The sequence below is a fragment of the Aspergillus tubingensis genome, assembly GCF_013340325.1.
Source record: "Aspergillus tubingensis WU-2223L DNA, scaffold_3, whole genome shotgun sequence".
NCBI lineage: Eukaryota > Fungi > Ascomycota > Eurotiomycetes > Eurotiales > Aspergillaceae > Aspergillus > Aspergillus tubingensis.
Window position 1 is genome coordinate 2846216 of NW_023336277.1, and position 23034 is coordinate 2869249.

Here is a 23034-nt window from a genome sequence, read left to right on the forward strand (position 1 = left end):
CCTTCAATACACATCAAGGGGATCTAGTATACCTCAGCCACTATGTGCTACTACCACAGTATCCACACAAGCACTCAAAATCCAGTAATCATGTCATGACATATTCATATTCTTGCAATAATCATCATAGTAACCCTAATCCATCATAAAAGCTGAATCATTTACTCCTCCGCCTCGACCTCAAAATCCTCCTTCACCCTCCTCGCAAACTCATCATCCGTCACAATCTGACACGCCACAACAGCCATCCCCGCCGCACAGGCCAGACAGCGCTTATGCGCCTCAGGTGAACCAGCACCGTTGGTGAAACCCGGAGTATGATTGACGCCATCTGTGGGGATGGTGAAGAGGCCGTGGAAGCCGGGGAGGGCGTAGGAGACGTTTCCTGTAAGTATCATCGTTAATCAATCTGAATCTAGGACTATGATGTGGATGTTGTGGGTTGACGTACCCATATCAGTAGACGCGCCAGTAAGTTTACCAGACTGGCCGGCGTTATTCATCACCGTATGGTGACCCATAGCGCGCATAACAGAGACGTAGCTCTCGCAGATAGGATTATTGGTTTTGAGGTCGTCGTACGAGACACCCCTACCCACCATACATTAGCATTCAGAAGCATTAACCGTGGGAACTGGCTAACTCACCATTCAAACTCGACCCCACACCCCGTCGCCAACGCCGCCGCCTCAAAACACTTGACCACCTTCTCCGTCAACGCCTTCAATCCCTTCTTCGTCGGCGAGCGAATATAATAATCCACTGATGCCGACATAGGAATCACATTCGGCCTATCGCCCCCACTAGCCACGACACCATGAATCCTCTGCGTGGGCAGAATCTGCTGCCTCAACAGCGAGATATTCACATACGCCGCGACCACCGCATCCAAGGCATTCACGCCCTCCCACGGCGCTGCGGCCGCATGCGCCGGCTTGCCCGTGAACGTCACGGTGACTTTATCATTCGCTAGGAACCCACCGGGTAGTACTGTGGCCAAGCTGAGTAGCTCTGGATGGCCCGGGGCCATGGGGATAGGGTGGACCATTAGGCAGGCGTCGACGTCCTTGTAGGCTCCATTGTCGAGGAGACGGACTTTCCCGCCGCCGGATTCTTCGGCGGGGGTGCCGAGGAGGCGGATGGTGTAGTTGGAGTCCTTCGGGGCTTGGTGTTTGAGGGCTTCGCAGGTGGCGATGAAGGCGGCGATGGAGCTCGTTGCGATGAGGTTGTGGCCGCAGGCGTGCCCGATGTTGGGGAGGGCGTCGTATTCGGCGTTGAAGACGATGGTGCGGCCGCCGGTGCTGCCGTGGGTGTAGGTTACTTCGAAGGCGGTTGGGAGGTCGTAGGCGGAGCGTTGGATGCGGTAGGATGGGTTGGTACGTTGGAGGGTTTCGAAGAGGGTGCAGATGTTGTCGTGGGCTTGGTGTTCTGTGTAGGCTAGTTCCGGGGTGGACCAGATCTGGGGTTGGTTAGTTAGTAGGTATGTGAGGTATGGGTGGGTGTGTTGGGGCTTGCCTTTCTGTTGATGTCTTCTAGCTCGGAGGCATGTTTGTGGAGGGCTTCTTCGACACTGGCGATAAAACGTTGTTGTGTTGCTTCGAGCTGCATGGTTGTGGCTGGTGTGTACTAAGTACTAGGTAGGGTTTGATTGTATTACTCAGGTGCCAGAGTTGGAGACTGGCATGCACGGCATTTTATAGCTGGATCGTGCATGGTGGAGATGGTTCTCCGCATTGATTGCGGAGATCCGAGAGGGGGCTATCGGTATCTACTATTGATAAGTGATAGGAAGTGACTTATCTACTACTAGACTATCTACTACTGTATTTGGTACAGTTGAAGCCATCACAATTGCCGATACCGAGGTCACATGACCGGTGCCGATGCAGCCAATCGGCGGGCGAGGCTCGGCAGGAATGGCGGCAGGAGGGAAAAAAGAGCATCGGTTGGCGATTCAATTCTCCGCATTCTCTCTTCCCCCCTCTCCTTTTGATGTCCTCCTGGTTGGTTTGTCTCGGCTCGGTGTCTCTAATGGCCCTGCTTTTGACCAGGTTACATGTCGAGTCTGACAGGACATTCCTCCCCGACAGGCACACCGCGAGCAAGTGGAGCAACGGCAAGCACGCGATAGAACCGATAGACGATGCATGGGCTCGGCAGGAGGACTCGGTCCAAGACCGGTAAGGATCCCCACCAGTTCTGTCTTACGCCAATTGTCTAGGTTTGCTTTTTTCGGGGTTTCTTTTCAGAATGGTCGGACTTACTGCAGCGCAGGTTGTCGCACGTGTAGAATTCGCAAGGTCAAATGCGACGAAGAGAAACTATTCGTTCCTGGCCAGCAGGAGCCACAATGCCGGCGTTGCACTGCGGCCCGGATCGTATGTGAGTGGAAGGGCGGCCCCATCCCCCGGGGCCCAGCTAAAAGGCCCGGAAGAGACACTCGCCCGCTGGAAGCGCAGATGGTCTGTCAGCCTGTCCCGTCTCCTGCGCGTTCTTTATCGCCCACTGGTGGTGCTGGGAAGAGCATCCAAGCGGCCAATTCTCTGGTCATATCGGACTTTGATCGCTCGTGCTTGAATTATCTTCAGGATTCTGCGCTGGTCGTGATCCTAGGTAAGCATTGGCCGTGGTCTACCGTGTCTTATGCATACCATAAGATTGCAGTCAAAGAACCCATGGTTATGAGCATGATGTTGGCGACTACGTCGAGTGAAATCAACCGGTCGCGTTTGTACGACCGGGACAAGACGGACGGACAATGTACCATTGAGAGCTTGTCCGACATGGACAGTAGGTTGCACTATGGCCGGGCTCTCTCTGGTCTTCGGGAAGCGCTGAAACCAGACGTCAAGTCCCCGGCGCAGATCGAAGCCATCTTCATTACCTTGTGGATGATGATCGATTATGAGAACCGATTCGGCAGCGGGACTGCTGGAATTAATATTCACATCCGCGGAATCGAGAGTCTACTCTTCAACCATGTCGTCCCGTCACTCAAACAACTAGAGGCTCCAAATATCGCAAATGCAGAGACAAGTTCACCGACTGCACTATGTAATGTCGCAGATGAGGCCCAGAGCATGAGCGCATGCGAGAGCCCTGTGCTGCAACAGACTGCGGATTTGTCCAAAGACAGACTTCGACATACAGCGGTCCCTCTTTTTCTGCTTTGGACTCTGTACTTTTTCACACCGGGCGCTTTGCTCTCTGGCCCAGGTGCTGCCAGGCTCGATGCCGACCTGTTCCGGTTTTTCATGCAAGACGAAGCAGGAAGTGCGGGTCTGAGTCTTTCTGAGCTGTATAGGATTGGCAGACAGTCCCCGTCTCGATTCTGGGGCGATTCCTACCCCACCACCGCCCAATTGGATGACATGGAGAATATGCCGGGGCTATCGTTGTATCATCGAAGTCATGTACTGCAATTCAAGATCACGGAGTTATTTCGGCAAGGAAATCCTTCAATCAAGTCGGGCCTTGAGATCATTAATGAACTCAACGTATTATCTGATGTAAGTATCCGTCTCATCCCTGCAGATGACCTGTCATGTCTGCACATGGGTGGCCGAAAGCGACTAATCCACTGATCAGGAATTCGACACCTTGTTGAGTTCCGCCAAGTCTGCGCCCTCGTGTGAAGTCGTAGGTGACGGACGTCGCGTGATGGAAACGATCTTTTGGGCAGCCATTACTTACTACGGCACAATTGTGTACTTTCACCTGTGCTTCAAAGACACCCTGGCCAAAGGACTGCAGGGTGCAGGGATGATGACCCTGCATGATGCCGTTTCCCAGGTTCTGGAACTTTCTTTGAAGCTACATCGCAGCAGGCCGCACTTGATGGTGCGCATCACGTGGCCTCTATTCATCGCGGGGATTGCCACGTCCGACAGAATATACCAAGACTGGGTGTCATTTCGGCTGCGCGAGCTTGGTCGCTACGGGCTCAACTACAGCCGAGTCAGCGCACGGTTTGACGAGATTATCCAAGGAGGCGATCCATTTGCGCACGGACGAAGGCCATTGTGCGCACAGTAGTGCACTCGGTTAGACGCTGAAGTGAGTTGATATGATGTCTGCATCCCAGTGGCAACGATGATAAGGCTAGAATAGCCCGGGGATCTGCCTGACGTGTGTTCTAGAAAGTTTCGGGAAGAGGATCCTAGCCAAATCGTGGGGTCTTCCCCGACTGCCAACATATGCTACGCTCTAGCCATGCAGCTAGTGGTCGTACATTAACGCACTCATTCAGGGCCTGCCATGCACAACGATTATGCTTGGTTCTGAAGTGACATCGTGGTCATGGTGACGACCCTGTTCGAACGAGTCAAATGGACATGAACAGACTTAGAGTTTGCCAACCATAGCACTAGTCTTGGCAAAAGATATACGCGGGAACAAAGACTTTCCATTGCGGTCGCTGACTATCTGCAATGTTGTAGCGGGCTATTCGCTGAAATATGATGTCTGACAAATCGGGCATCTATACTGATGGTATTCGAACCATGATGCGAGACAGGACGCATGGAAGACATGGTGGCAACGGTTGAGGACCAGGATGTTTCTCCTCCCAGACACTCGATCGGCCTCCATTGTGTCATGCAGGTTGGGCTCGTCGTGGGGTGATGGTGCGACCCAGGCCGGCTCGGGAAAAGGAAGGGTATCTTGGGACGCTGCTAGGGTTGACAGACAGATGGGACTACCAAGGAAGCCATGCATCAGTTCTATGGAACGCAAGTCCGGCCAAGACCGCTACCAGCAATGTGTCCCCGCATCTCGGCCAAGCGTTGGCGCCACCCAAAGGAGAACAGCCTTACCAGGATTCCTGAGCGTATAACCGATCCTCGCAGCTCGCGTGTGTCTGCTCGTCCAGCCATCGATCGACCGATACCTGCCGCATTATGCCGCCATCGGTGAGGTTGCGGAGTTCGCTACTGCGTCTGGCAGTTGCTCGTCGACGATGATGGTACAGCACGATACTGTCAGGTTAGATACATCCAAACAATGGAATTCAACCAGCATGCAGCATCCTCCACCAGGGCATGCATGCAGCAGTTGAGCCTCCAATAGGGGACACTGGAACACTAGAACTCACAATGGGATCGTACTCAAGGCCACAAACAACACCACTGCACCCACAATGACACCCACTATGCCGGTGTGGTGCGTATCCCCAGCCATCGGAAGTATACGGAGGAACAACAACAAAGATAAGATCGATAGGTCAACTGCGCTCAGGAGATGACGCATCGGATAAATCGGCTCGAAGCCAGCGACTCACTCCTCACGACAGCTTCCAAAGCAGCATCAGCAGCGTCAGCAGGGGTAAGGTGGTGGGGATGGTTGCATGGGGGGATACTGGGAATGGGATCCATCACCGGCGGGGGAATTGGGGCAGGTCTCCGAGGACAGAGACGGCTGCATTTAAAGTTGAGCCAGCGAGTGGCCCTCAGACCCCCGCGCAGCAGCACGCCAAGGCCACCGGACAGTCACCCTGCGGTGCAGTCTGTATTATTGCCTCAGGAGGCGCCAAGTCTCCGCGCTCCGGAACACCTTGGCGTTTCCGCTGGGGCCACTCGGCCGCTGCACCAATCATATCGCTCGAACTCGGGTCTCGATGCTCGTACTGGCTCACGTGGCGGAATGCTGTGGTCGTATGCGTCATAATCCCGAAAGAGGCGAGACTCGCCGACTTCGCGCCCAAGGTTGGCGCCAAGGCATCGCTTCCGGGGGTTCTGTGATTGGCGCTTGGCAGGCTGGGCAGTTCTTCTCGGCCTTGGGTGTCTATACTCTATGCCAAGACTACTTCCAGGTCCGGCGATACAGAAACACTTATAAGAAGGATGAATTCCCCGGGATCATGTCGAAGAGAGAGTTTAGAATTGGAAATAAGCAAGAATCAGGATCTAGAACAGATCAGATCAAATCAATTCACTGCTTCGCCTCACGTGTATGGACTCTCATTCCATAGAGGATACATTCTACATGACACCTCCGTGATTTCCTACCTTTAGTAGAGAAACCCCAAGCATTACACACAGACACAGAAACAAAACACAAATACCCCAATATGGGCACTGAGAAACAGTCTCAGACTGCCTCCACCCCTTCCCACTCTCCCCTCTCCGCCCCCGCCCACACCCTTCCCTATGCCTCCGTCTTGCAAGAGCTTTCTGTCAACTCAGAAGAAGGTCTCAGCACCCAGGAAGCAAAGTCCCGCCTTCAGAAATGGGGACCCAACGAACTCGAAGGGGACGAGGGCATCTCCCTCGCGAAGATTATCATCCGCCAGGTGGCAAACGCAATGATGCTGGTAAGTTGCCCAATCTTTACCATCATGCCTTTCCATCTCGCTAACATGATCTACTATTCAGGTCCTCATCATCGCCATGGCCGTCAGTTTCGGCATTGAATCCTGGATCGAAGGCGGTGTCATCGGGGCCGTTATCGCCCTGAACATCATCGTAGGCGTCTACCAGGACTACGCGGCCGAGAAGACCATGGACTCGCTACGCGGCCTCAGTTCGCCCACAGGAGTCGTCACCCGTGACGGCAAGACGGGCACCATCCCCGCCATGGAGATCGTCGTGGGCGATATGGTCGATTTGAAAGTGGGAGATACAGTTCCGGCTGATTTACGGTATGCGTCATACACTTGCCACTCCATTGAAACATTCATAATGAGATAATGATCTAACACAAAATAGACTAGTGGAGACGATGAACTTTGAGACAGACGAAGCCCTTCTTACTGGCGAATCCCTCCCCGTTACCAAATCATCCACTACTACCTTCCCCGCTGACACTGGACCCGGCGACCGTCTCAATATCGCATACAGCTCCTCCACCGTCACCCGGGGCCGCGCGCGCGGCGTGGTGATCAGCACTGGTATGAAAACCGAGATCGGTGCGATTGCTGCGGCACTCCGTGAGAATGGCAACCAGCGGCGCCGGCCCGTCCGTCGCGGTCCTCAAGGCGAGACCAAGAAGCGGTGGTACGTGGTGGCTTGGACATTGACATGCACAGATGCAGTGGGTCGGTTCCTGGGAATTAACGTGGGGACACCACTCCAGCGGAAACTGAGTAAGCTGGCGCTGCTGTTGTTTGGAATTGCAGTAGTATTCGCAATCATTGTGATGGGCGCCAATGACATGCGCGATGACAAGGAAGTGATCATCTACGCCGTGGCTACCGGATTGGCCATGATTCCCGCTTGTCTCGTGGTCGTGTTGACGGTCACCATGGCTATGGGCACGAAGCAGATGGTCGAGAGGAACGTGATTGTGCGGAAGATGGATTCCCTCGAGGCATTGGGCGCCGTGTCGAACATCTGCTCCGACAAGACGGGCACCCTCACCCAAGGACGCATGGTGGCCAAGAAGGCCTGGGTTCCAGGGCTGGGTACAGTCTCAGTCGGAGTCTCCCGTGACCCATTGGACCCGTATGACGGCGAGCTCAAGGTCATCGACGCCATGCCCGGAGAAGGAGAAAGCGAAGGCGACACCAAGACGCCGCAAGAGATAGTGACAAACAGTGCCCTGCTGCAGCGCTATCTGGACGTCGCAGCCATGGCCAACCTGGCCCACGTGCACCGCTCCGAAGAAAACGGACAATGGCAAGCCCGTGGCGAGCCCACCGACATTGCCATCCAGGTCTTCGCAGCGCGCTTCGACTGGGGCCGTGAAATATGGACCGCTGGTGACAAGCCCGTCTGGACACAGCAGGCCGAGTACCCCTTCGACTCGACCATCAAAAAGATGTCCGTGATCTTCCGCCGGGACGACACCGACGTGATCTTCACCAAGGGTGCCGTGGAACGCGTCCTCGAAGCCTGCACATCCATCGTCTGGACCACCGGCACCTCCGAACCCGTGCCCCTAACCGACGACATCCGCAACACCATCCTCCAAAACATGGAAGCACTGGCACGCGAAGGCCTGCGCGTACTCGCACTCGCCCACCGCACCAGCTCCTCCACCTTCACCGACGTCCCACCCCGTGACACCGTCGAACAGGACCTCACCTTCGCCGGCCTGATCGGGCTCTACGACCCCCCTCGCCCAGAGACCGCCGGAGCCATCGAAGAATGCCACCGCGCCGGCATCTCCGTGCACATGGTAACAGGCGACCACCCAGGCACCGCCCGAGCCATCGCCGCCCAAGTCGGCATCATCCCCGCCAACGCACAGCTCCTCTCGCGCGACGTAGCCGACAACCTCGTCATGACAGCTAGCCAATTCGACTCCCTCAGCGAGTCCGAAATCGACGCTCTACCAACCCTCCCCGCCGTGATCGCGCGCTGTGCCCCGCACACCAAAGTGCGGATGATCGAGGCGTTGCACCGCCGCGGCCGGTACGCCGCAATGACAGGCGACGGAGTGAACGACTCGCCATCGCTGAAGCGGGCAGACGTGGGAATCGCAATGGGCCAAGCAGGCAGCGACGTGGCGAAAGATGCATCGGAGCTGGTCCTAACAGACGACAACTTCGCAAGTATCATCAACGGTATCGAAGAGGGCCGTCGCATCTTCGACAATATCCAGAAATTCGTACTGCATCTGCTCGCTGAGAACGTAGGGTTAGCGCTAACCCTACTAATCGGACTGGTTTTCAAGGACGAGAACGGCCAGAGTGTGTTCCCTATCGCACCGGTGGAAATCCTTTGGATTATCATGATCACATCCGGACTGCCTGATATCGGACTGGGAATGGAGATGGCGGCGAGTGATGTGATGGATAGACCGCCGCAGAGTGTATGTACCCTTCTTTTATCCCCTACTATACCATACAATAACTAACAACGAATGATGAATAGAAAAACGGCATCTTCACCCCGGAAATAATCATCGACACCCTCGTCTACGGCATCTGGATGGCCGCCCTGTGCCTCAGCGCCTTCACCCTCGTCCTCTTCGCCTGGGGCGACGGTAACCTCGCAACAGAATGTAACAGCAGCTACTCGACCCCCTGCGACACGGTCTTCCGCGCCCGCGCCACCACCTTCGTCTGCATGACCTGGTTCGCGCTGCTCCTGGCCTGGGAGATGATGCATTTGCGGCGTAGTCTGTTCAATATGCATGACTCTTCTACCCCTACCTCCTCCACCTCCAAGCCTAGAAATAAATACACAGGCTGGCTCTCCGACATCTACCGCAACAAGTACCTCTTCTGGGGCATTGTGATCGGATTTGTGCTTACGTTTCCCGTGCTGTATATCCCGGTCATTAATGATGTGGTGTTTAAGCATATTGGGATTGGGTGGGAGTGGGGGGTTGTGTTTGTCGAGGCGGGGCTGTTTTTGGGTGGTGTGGAGGGGTGGAAGTGGGTTAAGAGGGTTTTTGTGAGGAGGTGGGCGGCGAAGAGGGGGGATGAGAGGAATACTATTCAGGGGGTTGGTGGGAGTGGGAGGAATGGAGTGGATGAGGAGAAGGGGGCTGGGGGGTTTAGTCGGTTTACGACGTTGAGTCGGGAGGAGGGGGTGTTGGGGTTGAAGAAGATTTAGTTGATAGATTCTGTTCTCTGGGTTGGGATGATGGTTATAGACTTGTTTGATAGATTATTAGAGATGAATTGATTTACATAGGCTGATTGTTGGGATTGAGAGTGTAGTACTGATTTTTTAAGACCGATTTCAAGTTCATTCAATTCATATATCGTATGATGGCTATACTAATGCCCCAGGTTCTGAGGAGCGGCGGTGGCCGGTCCCTCTGGAGTCACATACGCCTATTACATCTAGTTAGTATTGACCAAACAAACAATTAATGGGTATATACCTTGGACATTCCACCATCCACAACAAAGTCACTACCATTGACGAAGCTGCTCTCATCACTAGCCAAAAACACCACGGCATGAGCCTGCTCAATAGCCTCTCCGAACCGACCAGTAGGGAAGTGCACCTCCCGCCGGAAGCGCTTGGGCTTGTCGTCACCCAGCCAATCTTGCAAAAGGGGAGTGCTACAACATGTCAGTAACCATACCCATCATTATGATCAAAGAAAGGGGTAGACTAACTTCAACGGCGCCGGACACAGCGCATTAAACCGGAATCCCTCCCTCGCATGCACAATAGCCAATTCGCGCGTCAACGCCAACACAGCACCCTTACTAGCCGTGTACGCCAACTGCGGCGTAGCACTTCCCACCAAGGCGACCACACTCGCCGTGTTGATGATGCTGCCCTTGGTCTTCTTGTGACGACGCAGACTCAGCACAGCATGCTTACATCCAAACCACACACCCTTGACGTTGATGTTATGCGTCAGATCCCAGATCTTCTCGGGGGTGTCCACGGCGTCGGCATCGTCGGCGTGCATGATACCTGCGTTGTTGAAGATGACGTCGGTGCCGCCCCAGCTGTCCTGGGACTCGACCATGGCTTGTACGTCGGATTCCTTGGAGACGTCGCATTTGATGGTCTCGACGCGGGGAGCGGTGGGAACGACTTCTTTGACCTTGGCGAGGGCTTTCTCGAGGGCGGGGGCGGAGATGTCGGCCATTAGGATGTTGGCGCCTTCGCGGGCGAAGAGGATGCTGGTTTCGAGGCCGATGCCGCTGGGTTGGTCAGTGGGATGGTCGATGGGGATATTGAGGGTTTAGAGACGTGTAGCTTACCCAGCTGCACCGGTAATGATGGCATTCTTGCCTTGGAGACGACCTCTGGGAGCGGATGCCATGATTCTGGGGTTGTGTTAGCTGTGATGGTGGATAGTGGGGATGGTGCGGGGTAGAGTGGATGGCAGTGTGGGTGACTATATGGGATTGGCATACCTTGGGGTATCCCTAAGATATATAGAGTGAATCCAATTGAGGATAGAGACAATCGAGGAAGTACCAGCGAGGACAAGGAGAATTGACAATGAAGAAGTGAGTAGAGAGAGATATGCAAGAGAAGCAGGGATGATGAAGCAGGAATGCGGGACAGTGGAGCCCGCTTATCTAATGGCGATCCCGATAAGGCAGGCAGCTGTCAGGCACGCAGGCCACCATGCATACACTGCATCTGCTCGTGTGCCGGTTTGATATTGGTCGAATATTCATCATTCATTGTCAATCAAGCTCTGTATCTGTCATCATTGGACAAGACACCTGATAAGGGCTGCAAACATCCCAATCACTGTGGCTTCAAGTATCAGCATGGCGGGCCCCGTGACGGTCCTCCAACTGATAAGCAGCGGTGGCTGACGTCCTTGCGTCCCGCTCGCCTCCTCACCGTCATTCCCCTCATCCCCCCCAATTTCACTGCTGGTTAGTTCTCTCCACCAGCAGTATATCCTCAATCTGCTCGTGTTACAACCTGATCACCATCATGTCCTCTACCACCCCACCTTACGAAGTCACCCTCGAGAACGTCGCCCATGTCCTCCAGAATGACACCCGGGTCAAGCTGGCCGGTGTCGACGTCGACGGCATGCTCCGCGGCAAGCTCGTCTCCAAGAAGAAGTTCCTCTCCATCGTAGCTGATGGCTTTGGCTTCTGCTCCGTCATCTTTGGCTGGGATATGCATGACCGCACATACTTCAAGGAATTGACCATCAGCAACAAGGAGAACGGGTACCGCGATCTGGTCGCAGTTCCAGATTTGAGCAGTTTCCGTCGCATTCCGTGGGAGAATAATGTACCCTTCTTCCTGGTTAGCTTTCTGGATCCCGATACGAATGAGCCGGTCTGTGCTTGTCCGCGGGGGCTATTAAAGTCCGCTCTGGGGAAGGCGGAGGCTGCGGGGTATCGTGCCATGGCGGGGGGTAAGCGCTTTCGTCATATTCTTCTTGAGACTCGCTGACGGCTTTCCAGCGGAATATGAGTTCTATCAGTTTCGCGCGCCAGGAACGCACTCCAACCCCGAGCGCAATGCGTCTGCCACGGCCACCTTCCTCAAGGAGAACCCTGTCGAGTCACTTCCCCCGCTGACGGAGGGCATGTTCGGATACAGTCTGACCCGTCCTATCCACAACCAAGACTACTATTATGGAGTGTTCGACGCGTGTGAGCAGTTCAATTGTGAAATCGAGGGTTGGCATACAGAGAGCGGTCCCGGTGTTTATGAGGCGGTAGGTTGCATTGGGTGACGTTATGGTCCCTGCTGACGGTAGCAGGCGTTACAATTCGGAGAGGCCAAAGAGATGGCCGACAAAGCTGGTCTTTTCAAGTGAGTGGCTTCAATCTACAGAAGATCAAACTGACTGTGCCAGATACGTCGTCAAGTCGATCGGCACCAAGCACGGCATCACACCCACCTTTATGGCCAAGCCACGCGAGGGTTTACCCGGAAATAGCGGACACATGCACATCTCACTGGTCTCGAGCGATGGGAAGAATGCGTTCATCCGCGACACACCCGACCCAAACCCGCCATATCCCGATGTGGCTTATCTCTCCGATCTAGGGCGACATTTCCTAGCCGGGGTCCTCACTGGTCTTCCTGATATCATGCCAATGTTTGCACCCACGGTGAACTCTTACAAGCGGCTGGTGGAGAACTTCTGGGCGCCGGTTACGGTCTCCTGGGGACTGGAGCATCGGGCGGCCTCGATTCGGCTTATCACCCCACCTACCGCGAGCGCAAAAGCAACCCGGCTGGAGGTGCGTGTACCTGGGGCTGACGCAAACCCGCATTTTGTTCTAGCAGCAGTTGTTGCATTGGGATGGCGGGGTGTGGAGAAGAAGCTGGAGATTCCGGTTCCGCCGCTCTCCAAGGGCGAGGATATGGGCGGGGCAAGCGATAAGGGAATGCGATTAGCCAAGTCGCTGCGGGAAGCCACGACGGCGTTCATGCGCAAAGACAGTGTCGCACGGGAGGTCTTTGGCGATGCGTTTGTGGAGCATTTTGGGGGCACGCGGGAGCATGAAGTGCGCTTGTGGGAGGAGGCCGTCACGGATTGGTGAGTGGCGGAGCTGGCTGCAGTGAGATGAAGATACTGACTATTGATAGGGAGGTCCGACGCTATATTGAGACGGTGTAACCGGATGGACGGAGCTGCGTGTACAGGCCAGCAGCTGGCAGATTAGAAGCCCGTGTTACCTTGTTATTTTGGTTTCCCTGTTTTGCCCAGACTGGTCCAGATCGGACGGTACAGATTGGCTGCAGACAAATCCGTGGCAACCCGAAGCTGGAGCTGGGGTCGGGAGAGCACAGCGGGAGTTAGAGTTGACAGCGATCACATGCGTTCACATGTGGAAGCGATGACTGGATGTACTTTTGATCCTTGTTTCATAGTAGGCGTATAGCATGTGCGTAGCGAATTGAACGAGCATACATAGAGTGGCTGTGGCATTCTCATCTTGTTCAAATTTTTTGCAGCCATGAGTGAGTCACTGCATCAATGATACAGCTCCACGGCATCAAAAAAAGCACCGTATCACAATCGGGACAAGTCGGTCGAGTGTAGGCGATGACCGGACCGCAGGAAGCTTGCTCCAGGACGGACGGAGGAGAGGAGCAGTACAGGGCAGCAGGATGGCGGCGAACCGCGGTTGGGAGGAAAGGCTCTCGGGCCTGCGGGGAGTTTAGGAGCTTATCAACATCCTCGGTTGACTGCGTGAGTGGCTACTGGAGTAAACAATGCAGTGTGTGTATCTGGGCAGCTGCAACAGAGCCAGCAAGTACCGACCCACGTCGGGAATCATCTCGAGATCTTCCAGGATAGTATCGTTAATATAGTGGTCACTACAGAGAGTATAGTACTCGAATGTATCGAGTAAGAAGTACTCGGCCTGAACGATAAGCCGTAAGTCGGAATCGGTAGCCGGCGTGCCCCGCCCGTTATCGGCCGAATTGCAGCTGGGTTTCCCGCGGAAAAGTCACGTGGAATGGAAGCTCTGGAGCAGCCCTCATTTTGGGTTCAATCCAGCTTATCGGGACTCCCCATGGACCGCGGTTAGTGAAGTGAATGGTGGGACTGACGTAGTCGCTGTGTAGAACATATATTCTCTTGCTCTCCCTCCACATCTCGTAGCTTATAATAGTGCTGGTTGTTCTTGAAGTCTTCTTCGCTGCTTCCTTCTTCATATCATCTCATCTCCAGTACTTCTATCCTGCCGGTCCGGATAGTATCTAGTATACCCTTCCCCTCATATACTTCCCGATAAGATAAAAGACTCTCAATCCATCCTCCACCATGGTGCAAGTCGACACCCAACTCAAGGACGTCGTCATCCTCGGCAATGTGAGCTCGGATGCTCGCAAGATCCTCACCAAGGACGCCTGTGCCTTCCTCGCCATCCTCCACCGCACCTTTAACCCTACTCGCAAGGCCCTCCTCCAGCGTCGCATTGACCGCCAGGCCGAGATCGACAAGGGCCACCTCCCCGACTTCCTGCCCGAGACAAAGCACATTCGTGAGAACGATGCCTGGAAGGGTGCTCCCCCGGCTCCGGGTCTCGTCGACCGCCGTGTGGAAATCACCGGTCCCACAGATCGCAAGATGGTCGTCAACGCGTTGAACTCGGATGTCTGGACATACATGGCTGATTTCGAGGGTATGCCCACTTTCCCACCCCAGATTTTTCCTAAAAATAGCATCTAACAACAAACAGATTCTAGCGCGCCCACCTGGGAAAACATGATCAACGGCCAAGTCAACCTCTACGACGCCATCCGCCGCCAGGTTGACTTCACACAGGGTGGCAAGGAATACAAGCTGCGGACAGACCGCGTGCTCCCCACTCTCATTGCTCGCGCTCGTGGCTGGCACCTCGACGAGAAGCACTTCACTGTCGACGGCACCCCCATCTCCGGCAGTCTGTTCGACTTCGGTCTGTACTTCTACCACAATGCCAAGGAGCTCGTTGCCCGCGGGTTCGGCCCGTACTTTTACCTCCCCAAGATGGAGTCGCACCTCGAGGCGCGTCTGTGGAACGACGTCTTCAACCTGGCTCAGGACTACATTGGCATGCCGCGCGGAACGATCCGTGGTACCGTGCTGATCGAGACCATCTCGGCGGCGTTTGAGATGGATGAGATCATCTACGAGTTGCGCGAACACAGCTCTGGATTGAACTGTGGTCGTTGGGATTACATCTTCTCCTTCATTAAGAAGTTCCGCAAGCACCCCAACTTTGTGCTTCCGGATCGTTCGGACGTTACTATGACCGTGCCGTTTATGGATGCGTATGTGAAGTTGTTGATTAAGACTTGCCACCGCAGAGGAGTGCATGCTATGGTAGGTCCCCCCCCCTAAAATTCGAGGTGTTATATGAACATGGTATTAATTATATTGCAGGGAGGCATGGCCGCTCAAATCCCCATCAAGAACGACCCCACCGCCAACGACAAGGCCATGGAGAGTGTGCGTGCCGACAAGCTGCGTGAAGTGCGCGCCGGCCACGACGGCACCTGGGTTGCCCACCCTGCTCTGGCCTCCATCGCCTCGGAGATCTTCAACACCTACATGCCCACCCCCAACCAGCTGTTCGTCCGTCGTGAGGACGTCCACATCACCGCTAACGATCTCCTGAACACCAACGTCCCCGGCAAGATCACCGAGGACGGCATCCGCAAGAACCTGAACATCGGTCTGTCCTACATGGAGGGATGGCTCCGCGGTGTGGGCTGCATTCCCATCAACTTCCTGATGGTACGCCCCGATCCCTTCCCTTTTCTCACGCACAATATAGAATGTATACTAACAAAGAAACAGGAGGACGCCGCTACCGCTGAAGTCTCCCGCAGTCAGCTCTGGCAATGGACACACCACGGCATCACCACCTCCGACGGCAAGAAGGTTGACAAGGCGTACGCTCTGCGTCTCCTGCAAGAGCAGGCTGACAGTCTGGCCGCCAAGGGTCCCCAGGGCAACAAGTTCCAGCTCGCGGCGCGGTACTTTGCCGGCCAGGTGACGGGCGAGGACTATGCCGATTTCCTGACGAGTTTGTTGTACAATGAGATTTCGTCGGCGGGCAAGGCCGAGCCGGCTGCTAAGCTGTGAGCTGAGTAGCTAGCTAGCTTGCTTGCAATTGATTTCGAACGTCATGGTGTTACGATATGTTTATGGCATGGGTTTTAATTGTTCATATTACTAGGATGGATGGGTTTGATAGGCTGGACTTATTATCATTGTTATTATTATCATTGCTCTTGCGATTGTTACTATGGCATTACACATATTGAATGGATGAATGCATTTCCTCTAGGATTATCAGATTATTATCAACGCTTACATTGAATTACTTCACATATCCTGGGACCGAGATACAACTATTAATAGTGTAGCGTTGAGTCCTATTCGGTCCAGCTGTTGACATGCTAGTACTTATGGTCTATAGACCAACTTACTTGAAGAGGATATATACGGACTTCATCGGTATCGATTAACATAAGTTACTGCTACTTTATAATTGTTATATTACATGTCCTGTCTTTCTAATATCTCAGTTATCAAGCCAGAGTCATTGCATTCATGAATGCAGCGAGATATGTAGAACTGATTAATACTAATGAGAGGAGGAGAAAATGGAGTTTAGCTGGATCCATTCGTGTGACAACAACTGAGAGCAAGAGACTAATACTGAGTGCAATTTATGACCAAAACATAGGTGAACTCCTACAGATTAACTTGAGAATTAGATATCGCATCAAATAGTATCACCCTCTACCTCTACGCCCACCACAGCGCTGTCTCCAAATATCCGCTAAGATCAGCATCCCCATCGAGCATTGCCTGGACATTCCACCTGATGTGGTACTCCCAATGATCCCGGTATTTACCAGGTAAGAAAGCCATTTTATCACCACAGGCGTTGAGGATCTGGGCTAGACGGTAGTGGCAGTCGAGGAGATTCTTGCTCGGTAGTTCCAGATGTTCTGGACCAGGCGCCGCTACTGACTTTAACTCGATCTCATCGGGTATCAGTAGGCTAGTTGGACACGCGCTGAATCGTACGGTTTTGTAGACGTTTGGGCGGTCCTATTTGATCGGGGGTATCAATATAATGAAGTAGCAGTAATCATAATAATAATGATGTAAGATTTGAGACTTACTGTTGCTTTGAAAGCGAGAGCGAAACGACTGAATACTAGATTTGTTGGTAGATGTATCAAGAAGCTGTTTGATAGGCTGTTTACCAGGGCATTGATGCCACCGGCCCCCATTCGAGCTTGGTGAATGGCAGGGAAGTAGCGGCATAGGGTTTCCCAGACGGTGGTCATCTGTATTTCAGTGATGTTATTATTGGTATTATTGGCAGACAATCAATAGATATAAGGGGAACTCACTGCAGATTTATTCCAGTAGGAAATAAAATACGGCATGATGTGCGCTACCTGCACATGGGTACTTTCAAAGCCCTCTGGTCTGCCTTTCTCGGAATACGTTTCCACATCCATAGCCCCTGTAACGACGCAGCAGGAGCCATCACGCTTCAGACAATCTTCCTGTGTGCCTTGCTGGTAATTTCCCAAGGGACTAAGCTGCTCTTGGGGTGTTCTGACTTGGCTTGCTTCTGACTGGAGTATGGCTTGTCTTGTCTGTCAGTGGTCCTGGTTCTGGTATCCTCTCAAGTGATCACTTACCCGGCCAGGCTAGGATGGTGAGAATATTGAAGAAGATCTCATGAAGCTTATGAACAGTCGTTGCATTTAAGATGTCACTAGCGAGGGCTTCTTTCCCGCCGTCCGGTAGCCATTGGAGAGATGCTTCTAGTGTTGCTTTCAGCTTGGTCTGGTTGGAGTAGCGGGAGATGCGCTCTCTGGCTTTTTCGATGTCTGGGGACATTCCGGAGATCTTGCTGCTGCGCAGAGGAAATGCAAGCGGTGGATTGAAAGGTTGGAAGGGCTTGGAGCGTTTGAATGGGAGAAGGTGACAATTATTTCCTTGGAAAGTGCCATGGTGGTCGATTGTGTTGATGTTCGAGTAGACTTTGTGTAACACGTAAGTATGATGCGAGCCCAATTAGGCAGCCGCGGAGTTAACCACATTATACCTTGGACAAAGAAGGGAGATGGCATTGTCTTGCCTGTATTCCAACAACATTCTCATCACAGAGTAATCTTCTGTATGGATGCTAATCGTAGTCAAGATGCTCGTGCATCGATGCTACGGAGATCTTCTATTGTTTGCAAGCTTACCTGATTTACAGTTCCGCAATGCTCGTATTCAACGATCAAGATGCTAATATCCAAATCGTCCTATGTTTCTCTAAGGAGCTTGGAGTTGGTGAATGCAAGCAGCTCACCAGCAGCTTTGATCTCTCGGCAAACACCGAGAAGTAAGTGATCATGAAGAGTCACTCGTTGCATCCGCTAAATTTTGGTATAAATGCTTCTCTCTCCACTTATACACCAACCGTTTATACTGGTCAAGTTACAGAAGACCGCGAGACGAACTCTTGCTACAGTTATCAGTATCACATTCTCCTGCCTGACTGATTTCAACAAAATCTAAACCCCAGTACTACAGACATGACACCATCTCAGTGCACCAACTGCGGTCGTTTCAAGGTATGGTCAGATCACTTCACCTGTGTATTCTCGTTCGATTCGTGAACTAACTACAATGTCAGTTCAAATATAGTGACTGCGCTCATTGTATCAAGCAGGGCATCGACTGCGTGGACCCTCCAGGTGGATATAAGCCAGGCAGACGACAGAGGCCTTGCGCTGAGCAGAGCAGCAGCAATATCTTGTCGACTCCAGCCCCAGCTAATTCCATAAACCACCCTTCTGCTTCTTATCCCTCTTCCCCAATCATCCAAAAATCAATAATCGCCCAAACACCCTCCGGGCGCGAGCCGGAAGAACAGCCTGAAGCTCTACTATATTCCCCGTGGGATCCAGAAAGTGCTACGAAGTCTCCAGTCCAGGCTCGCACTTCATTTCAGTCAAATGCATACAGCGAGTACTCAACGGAGTATCTCCATTCCAGCGGACCAGCTGCCGGCCCAGACTCCAATTACCTGCACGGCTATCATAGTGGACCCTTTCCAGGGTATGCCGAATGCATCAATGAGTCTCGCGAGAAAGCAGTAGAGCCTACAAATCCGGACCCTCAAAACGCGGCGGACCCTACTGGAGCCAATGACATCTTAAGCTGCGCAGGATTTGCTTACATGCTTGAGCATTACACCAAGAACAAGCCAGAAGTGGACATAATAATGAGAACGACGGAACACTCCCTTAACGTAGTAGGTAGCTTTCTGGAAGCGGAGGAGGAAAATCGCAGTCTAACCCTTTTAATGCTGACTTATACGACCCTTGCCCACACTGTGACCCTTTTCGAGAGCGTTGTAGCCCAGATGCCTCTTCCAGTCTTCGAAGCGACAAGTGCCTCGACCGGTGGCATGCCAGCGTTAAAGTATAGGTTGCAAGAAGAAACCAACAAGCTGGCAGACGATCTGCGGGAACAGATCGACCAATGTTATCAGCTGGTGGGGATTCTAAACACTAGGCTAATCAATCCAAGTGATCCTATCAGCCCCTATCGTCGACTGACATATGCTCTCCAAACCAAACTGCAATCACTTGCGGGAAGGAGTCTAACATTCGGATCAGCACGGTCTGATTGCTGTACGAATTAGACAGGATGGTTTGTCAAGCGCAGTCGAGAGCATTACGATAGAGGGATACGGATACTACTTGGTTTCTCACGAATCCTCTTGCCATGTTAAATGCGTGATACATTATCATACTTCATCCTAACGAAAATCATTCCTATCACGAACCACCATATAACCGAATAAACAAAATAAATGCATGCATTTTCAATAACAACAAACAAACAAACCAATGAACAACCAGTAACTACCACCACCACCACACCACCACACCATCCTCGTCCATCCCAACCCTTATACAAACTGACTAATCCCCTTTTCGAACCCTAACCCCCCCAAACCCTCCAAAACAAAACAAAGATCAAATATACTCCCAAGCCCCCACACTCGCATTCCTCCCCCACGCCCTGGCCCCAAACCCAAGACACTCATTAACATTCCCCCCCGGCACAGTCGCATTCTTCCAATTGACATACACAATCCACCTACCGCCACCCGCCCCCGGAGTCGCAGACGGACTCACCGACGGACTCACATACGACGAAGAAGGCGTCCCAGAATGCTTGCTCGGCGTAGGCGTTGAACTCGGCTTCGGCGTACTCGACGACCCACCAGGTACACTACTACTACTACTTCCTCCAGCTCCGCCTTTCACAGGACAAGCTATGAACCCACCCGGAGAGCCCGTGTAATTCCAGCTTCCGTAGGGCGTGCCGGGCATGTAGCTGAATGGGCCGGTTGAGGAACCTGGGGGCATGTAGGCTGAGTGTGGGGCTGTGAAGGAGAGGGCGCCGGTTGAGAGGATGTAGATTTGTTGGCCACCGGGGACGGAGACGGACTGTATGGATGAGGGGTGTTAGTTGGTGGTTGGATTGGGGGATGGGGGATGAAGGGGATAAGAGGGGAGAAACGTACCAGGCCGTTATCACCGACGATTATAGTCTCGTTTCCTGGGGGACATTCGCCTTCGGAGGCTACGCCAGGTGGACAGTAGGAGGAGGTGCGGCCGCCGAGGTAGAAGCGGCCAGAGAAGATGGTTAGGGCGAGGTTGTTGATTGGGGAGTTGGAGCGGTAGGCGGTTACGGTGAAGGAGGAGGTGGAGGAGGATGATGATTCTTGGGTGTAGGAGGGTGTGGGGAGGAGGGTGAGAGTGGTTAGGAGGAGGGTTAGCAGGTTCATGGTTTGGTTCTTCGTTCAGTGTTTTTGGGAGTGGGATGGAGTGTAGTGTGATGTGTAGTAGATGAAGAAATTGTAGTATGGGCTGAGATAGGGCTTTTTTATACGAGTATCTATGGTAGTAGTGTTGATGTGACCGTCATTGAAGTCATCCGGAGAAGTATTCCACTGGGTTGGTGTTGCAGTTGTGCTGGGTAGGGTTGGGTCGGAAGGTATTCCTGCAGCGGGGATGTACTTGGTGTTGCGGAGATGGATATGAGCTCATGGTTATGTTGAGCGGTAGAAGAGATTCAATAACTTACTGTAGGTGTTGTTGGGACAGTGGGAGAAAATCTAATTAGCATAGCTGCTGATCTTCCATGTGATACTGGTTGATATGGTGGAATATTTTTGTTCTTACGGAAACCAATGCGCTTCAAAACCTATTTGCCTCATTAAAAAGGGGTGAACCGGCTTTTACCTTATCTATCACTTCTCTACCCACTTCCAAAGCATACTGAAATCAATTCTTACTACTGGCAATCTGGTCTGAACGGAACGCCACAACAAGCAGAGCAAGCAAAACGACACTGTCTAAACATCCAATCCTCCGTATCTTATCCCAGTTCTCTCGGGTCAGCCACACAGAAAATACAGCCTGCGCTCAAGACAGTCCGGACTTACCTTGTATACTCTCGGGTGTCATATTCCCAGAACGCTTAGTTCAATTCACAGTCACCTTGCATATGGCCCACTTCTCCACCTATAAAAGAACATCCCAGTTAGCACCATTCACAGTTTCTCTCATCAGTCAACTCACAAGAATAGCAGACAACGTCTCTCGGACATTTGGAGATTTTATGACCTGTACGATTGCCTGACAAGGTCAGTCAGCGTCAGCTCACTTATTATCTGCCCCTCCACTTATACGAACATTTACCACAGCGCTCTTCACATTGATACTCCCAATGGCTATACCACCCACAGTTACGACACTTGCCTTGCCTCTGCCGGCGAGCGATAGCTTTGTTCATGTCTCTGCGAGTCTTGGAGAGATCCCTCCTACTAGGAGGGGGGGTAATAGCCGGCGGCTTCTGTGTCTTATACGCCCTGCTAAATCTCTGATCTCTTCCTTGGCTGTTGATCTCGGAGGAAGAAAGAGATCGGAGCTGCCGTCCGTGACCCCTCACCGTCGGGGTATCAGCAGTAGTAGAGTTGGTATCCACATCCATCGGCGTATGCACATGCATGCCGCTGCTGCTGCTGCCGCCAGCCTGACTCATTCTAGACATCCACACATTCATTTAGCCCCATTTCACCCCAGCATATACTTCTCTCCGATATTAAGATAACAAAAACAAAGCACCAGATGGGAAAAGGTAAATGAGAAACGAAAGTGTCTAAAGAGAAAGCCCTCAACCCACATAAGCCTCTCACAAGATTCCATATGATCGATGGCTTCCACAACATCCTCAAACTGATCCCGCAACTTTCTGTGTACCCGATCACGGCAATAGCCCTTCATTGACTTCAGGAAAAACCGCACTCCAGTTTGACTATTACGGTAGGCTTCCTTGATCTCTTGCATACTGGCATGTAACTCCCGAACGCTCTTCTCCAATTTGTTGAACAGCTCCGTCTTTGTACTATTTTCGATGCCGGGAGAGCTAACTCTCCTTTCGAGTTGATCCAGCATTTCAGTCAAACCACGGATTACATCCTCCATCGCGTCCTTATTCTGAAGAAGCTTCTTGATCGAGTCGCGGTTCTTCATTCTTTCCCGGAGGATATGGATTATGGGGGCTTGTACAAAGCCCCAGATTGAGGAAGTGAGGTCCATGGTTAGATGTGATGAGTTTCGATAGCAAGAATACTGTAACAAGTGTGCAAAGAAGAGAGAAGAATTAAGCCAAGTATGAAATCACAATGGAAGTGGGAAAGACACAATGAAATGGTCAAAAGAGAAGAACTGAGAAAGCCCCGGGGGGTCAATTTATGCCCTACTCTACTCTGTACAGACTGCACCCCTTTCCCTCCCTCACAAAACGCGTCTTTCACGCGTCTTCACGCACACTCCTCGCCTCACATGGCACACATGAGAAAGCGATGGAAACCTGATGAAGAGACCAATCAGTTCATGTAGTTACAACAGGGGGGAGGTACTATTGAACGAATCATACCAGGACACACCGTTGGATTCATGCAGCGCAGTACTTACTAGTCCGAAAAGGGAAAGAAAAAGGTGAGAGGGCTGCTAAGTTGCGGGCAGTTGGCGCGCTCACCATGATGATGGTGCGCGTTGCACTGCCCCGCAGCCCATGGTGAGGCTTGGGTAGAGTAGGTGGTAGTGCTTTCTCGCGCTTGTCATTTCTCGCGCTTGTCATGGCAGT

General features: G+C 52.7%; 11 protein-coding genes across 11 annotated transcripts; 6 read left to right on the forward strand and 5 right to left on the reverse strand.

The window, feature by feature from the left end:
* Positions 1-161: 161 nt before the first annotated feature.
* Positions 162-1608, reverse strand: AtWU_02061 (M20 family metallopeptidase; the record flags this gene model as incomplete). Its single annotated transcript, XM_035497175.1, has 4 exons — positions 162-385; positions 452-591; positions 648-1459; positions 1516-1608. The coding sequence occupies 4 exons, from the start codon at positions 1606-1608 to the stop codon at positions 162-164; spliced, it is 1269 nt and encodes a 422-aa protein (XP_035353068.1).
* Positions 1609-2143: 535 nt separating this feature from the next.
* On the forward strand, positions 2144-4035 carry AtWU_02062 (uncharacterized protein; the record flags this gene model as incomplete). Its single annotated transcript, XM_035497176.1, has 3 exons — positions 2144-2180; positions 2275-3509; positions 3589-4035. The coding sequence occupies 3 exons, from the start codon at positions 2144-2146 to the stop codon at positions 4033-4035; spliced, it is 1719 nt and encodes a 572-aa protein (XP_035353069.1).
* Positions 4036-4710: 675 nt separating this feature from the next.
* AtWU_02063 (uncharacterized protein) lies at positions 4711-5738 on the forward strand (the record flags this gene model as incomplete). The annotated part of the gene is made up of 2 exons (XM_035497177.1): positions 4711-4910; positions 5291-5738. 2 exons carry the CDS (start codon positions 4711-4713, stop codon positions 5736-5738), a joined length of 648 nt encoding a protein of 215 aa, XP_035353070.1.
* A 329-nt stretch (positions 5739-6067) lies between these two features.
* Positions 6068-9500, forward strand: AtWU_02064 (sodium P-type ATPase; the record flags this gene model as incomplete). Its single annotated transcript, XM_035497178.1, has 4 exons — positions 6068-6310; positions 6372-6637; positions 6705-8751; positions 8814-9500. 4 exons carry the CDS (start codon positions 6068-6070, stop codon positions 9498-9500), a joined length of 3243 nt encoding a protein of 1080 aa, XP_035353071.1.
* A 167-nt stretch (positions 9501-9667) lies between these two features.
* AtWU_02065 (putative short-chain dehydrogenase/reductase family protein) lies at positions 9668-10677 on the reverse strand (the record flags this gene model as incomplete). The annotated part of the gene is made up of 4 exons (XM_035497179.1): positions 9668-9724; positions 9775-9958; positions 10016-10555; positions 10616-10677. The coding sequence occupies 4 exons, from the start codon at positions 10675-10677 to the stop codon at positions 9668-9670; spliced, it is 843 nt and encodes a 280-aa protein (XP_035353072.1).
* A 632-nt stretch (positions 10678-11309) lies between these two features.
* Positions 11310-12963, forward strand: AtWU_02066 (glutamine synthetase family protein; the record flags this gene model as incomplete). The annotated part of the gene is made up of 5 exons (XM_035497180.1): positions 11310-11745; positions 11795-12051; positions 12097-12149; positions 12193-12882; positions 12933-12963. 5 exons carry the CDS (start codon positions 11310-11312, stop codon positions 12961-12963), a joined length of 1467 nt encoding a protein of 488 aa, XP_035353073.1.
* Positions 12964-14118: 1155 nt separating this feature from the next.
* AtWU_02067 (malate synthase) lies at positions 14119-15927 on the forward strand (the record flags this gene model as incomplete). Its single annotated transcript, XM_035497181.1, has 4 exons — positions 14119-14479; positions 14537-15162; positions 15223-15576; positions 15640-15927. 4 exons carry the CDS (start codon positions 14119-14121, stop codon positions 15925-15927), a joined length of 1629 nt encoding a protein of 542 aa, XP_035353074.1.
* Positions 15928-16596: 669 nt separating this feature from the next.
* Positions 16597-17712, reverse strand: AtWU_02068 (uncharacterized protein; the record flags this gene model as incomplete). Its single annotated transcript, XM_035497182.1, has 4 exons — positions 16597-16905; positions 16980-17147; positions 17214-17455; positions 17511-17712. 4 exons carry the CDS (start codon positions 17710-17712, stop codon positions 16597-16599), a joined length of 921 nt encoding a protein of 306 aa, XP_035353075.1.
* A 686-nt stretch (positions 17713-18398) lies between these two features.
* On the forward strand, positions 18399-19513 carry AtWU_02069 (uncharacterized protein; the record flags this gene model as incomplete). Its single annotated transcript, XM_035497183.1, has 2 exons — positions 18399-18437; positions 18500-19513. The coding sequence occupies 2 exons, from the start codon at positions 18399-18401 to the stop codon at positions 19511-19513; spliced, it is 1053 nt and encodes a 350-aa protein (XP_035353076.1).
* A 337-nt stretch (positions 19514-19850) lies between these two features.
* On the reverse strand, positions 19851-20668 carry AtWU_02070 (putative IgE-binding protein; the record flags this gene model as incomplete). The annotated part of the gene is made up of 2 exons (XM_035497184.1): positions 19851-20327; positions 20405-20668. 2 exons carry the CDS (start codon positions 20666-20668, stop codon positions 19851-19853), a joined length of 741 nt encoding a protein of 246 aa, XP_035353077.1.
* A 695-nt stretch (positions 20669-21363) lies between these two features.
* Positions 21364-22484, reverse strand: AtWU_02071 (uncharacterized protein; the record flags this gene model as incomplete). The annotated part of the gene is made up of 4 exons (XM_035497185.1): positions 21364-21407; positions 21465-21521; positions 21579-21928; positions 22069-22484. 4 exons carry the CDS (start codon positions 22482-22484, stop codon positions 21364-21366), a joined length of 867 nt encoding a protein of 288 aa, XP_035353078.1.
* Between the last annotated feature and the right edge of the window lie 550 nt (positions 22485-23034).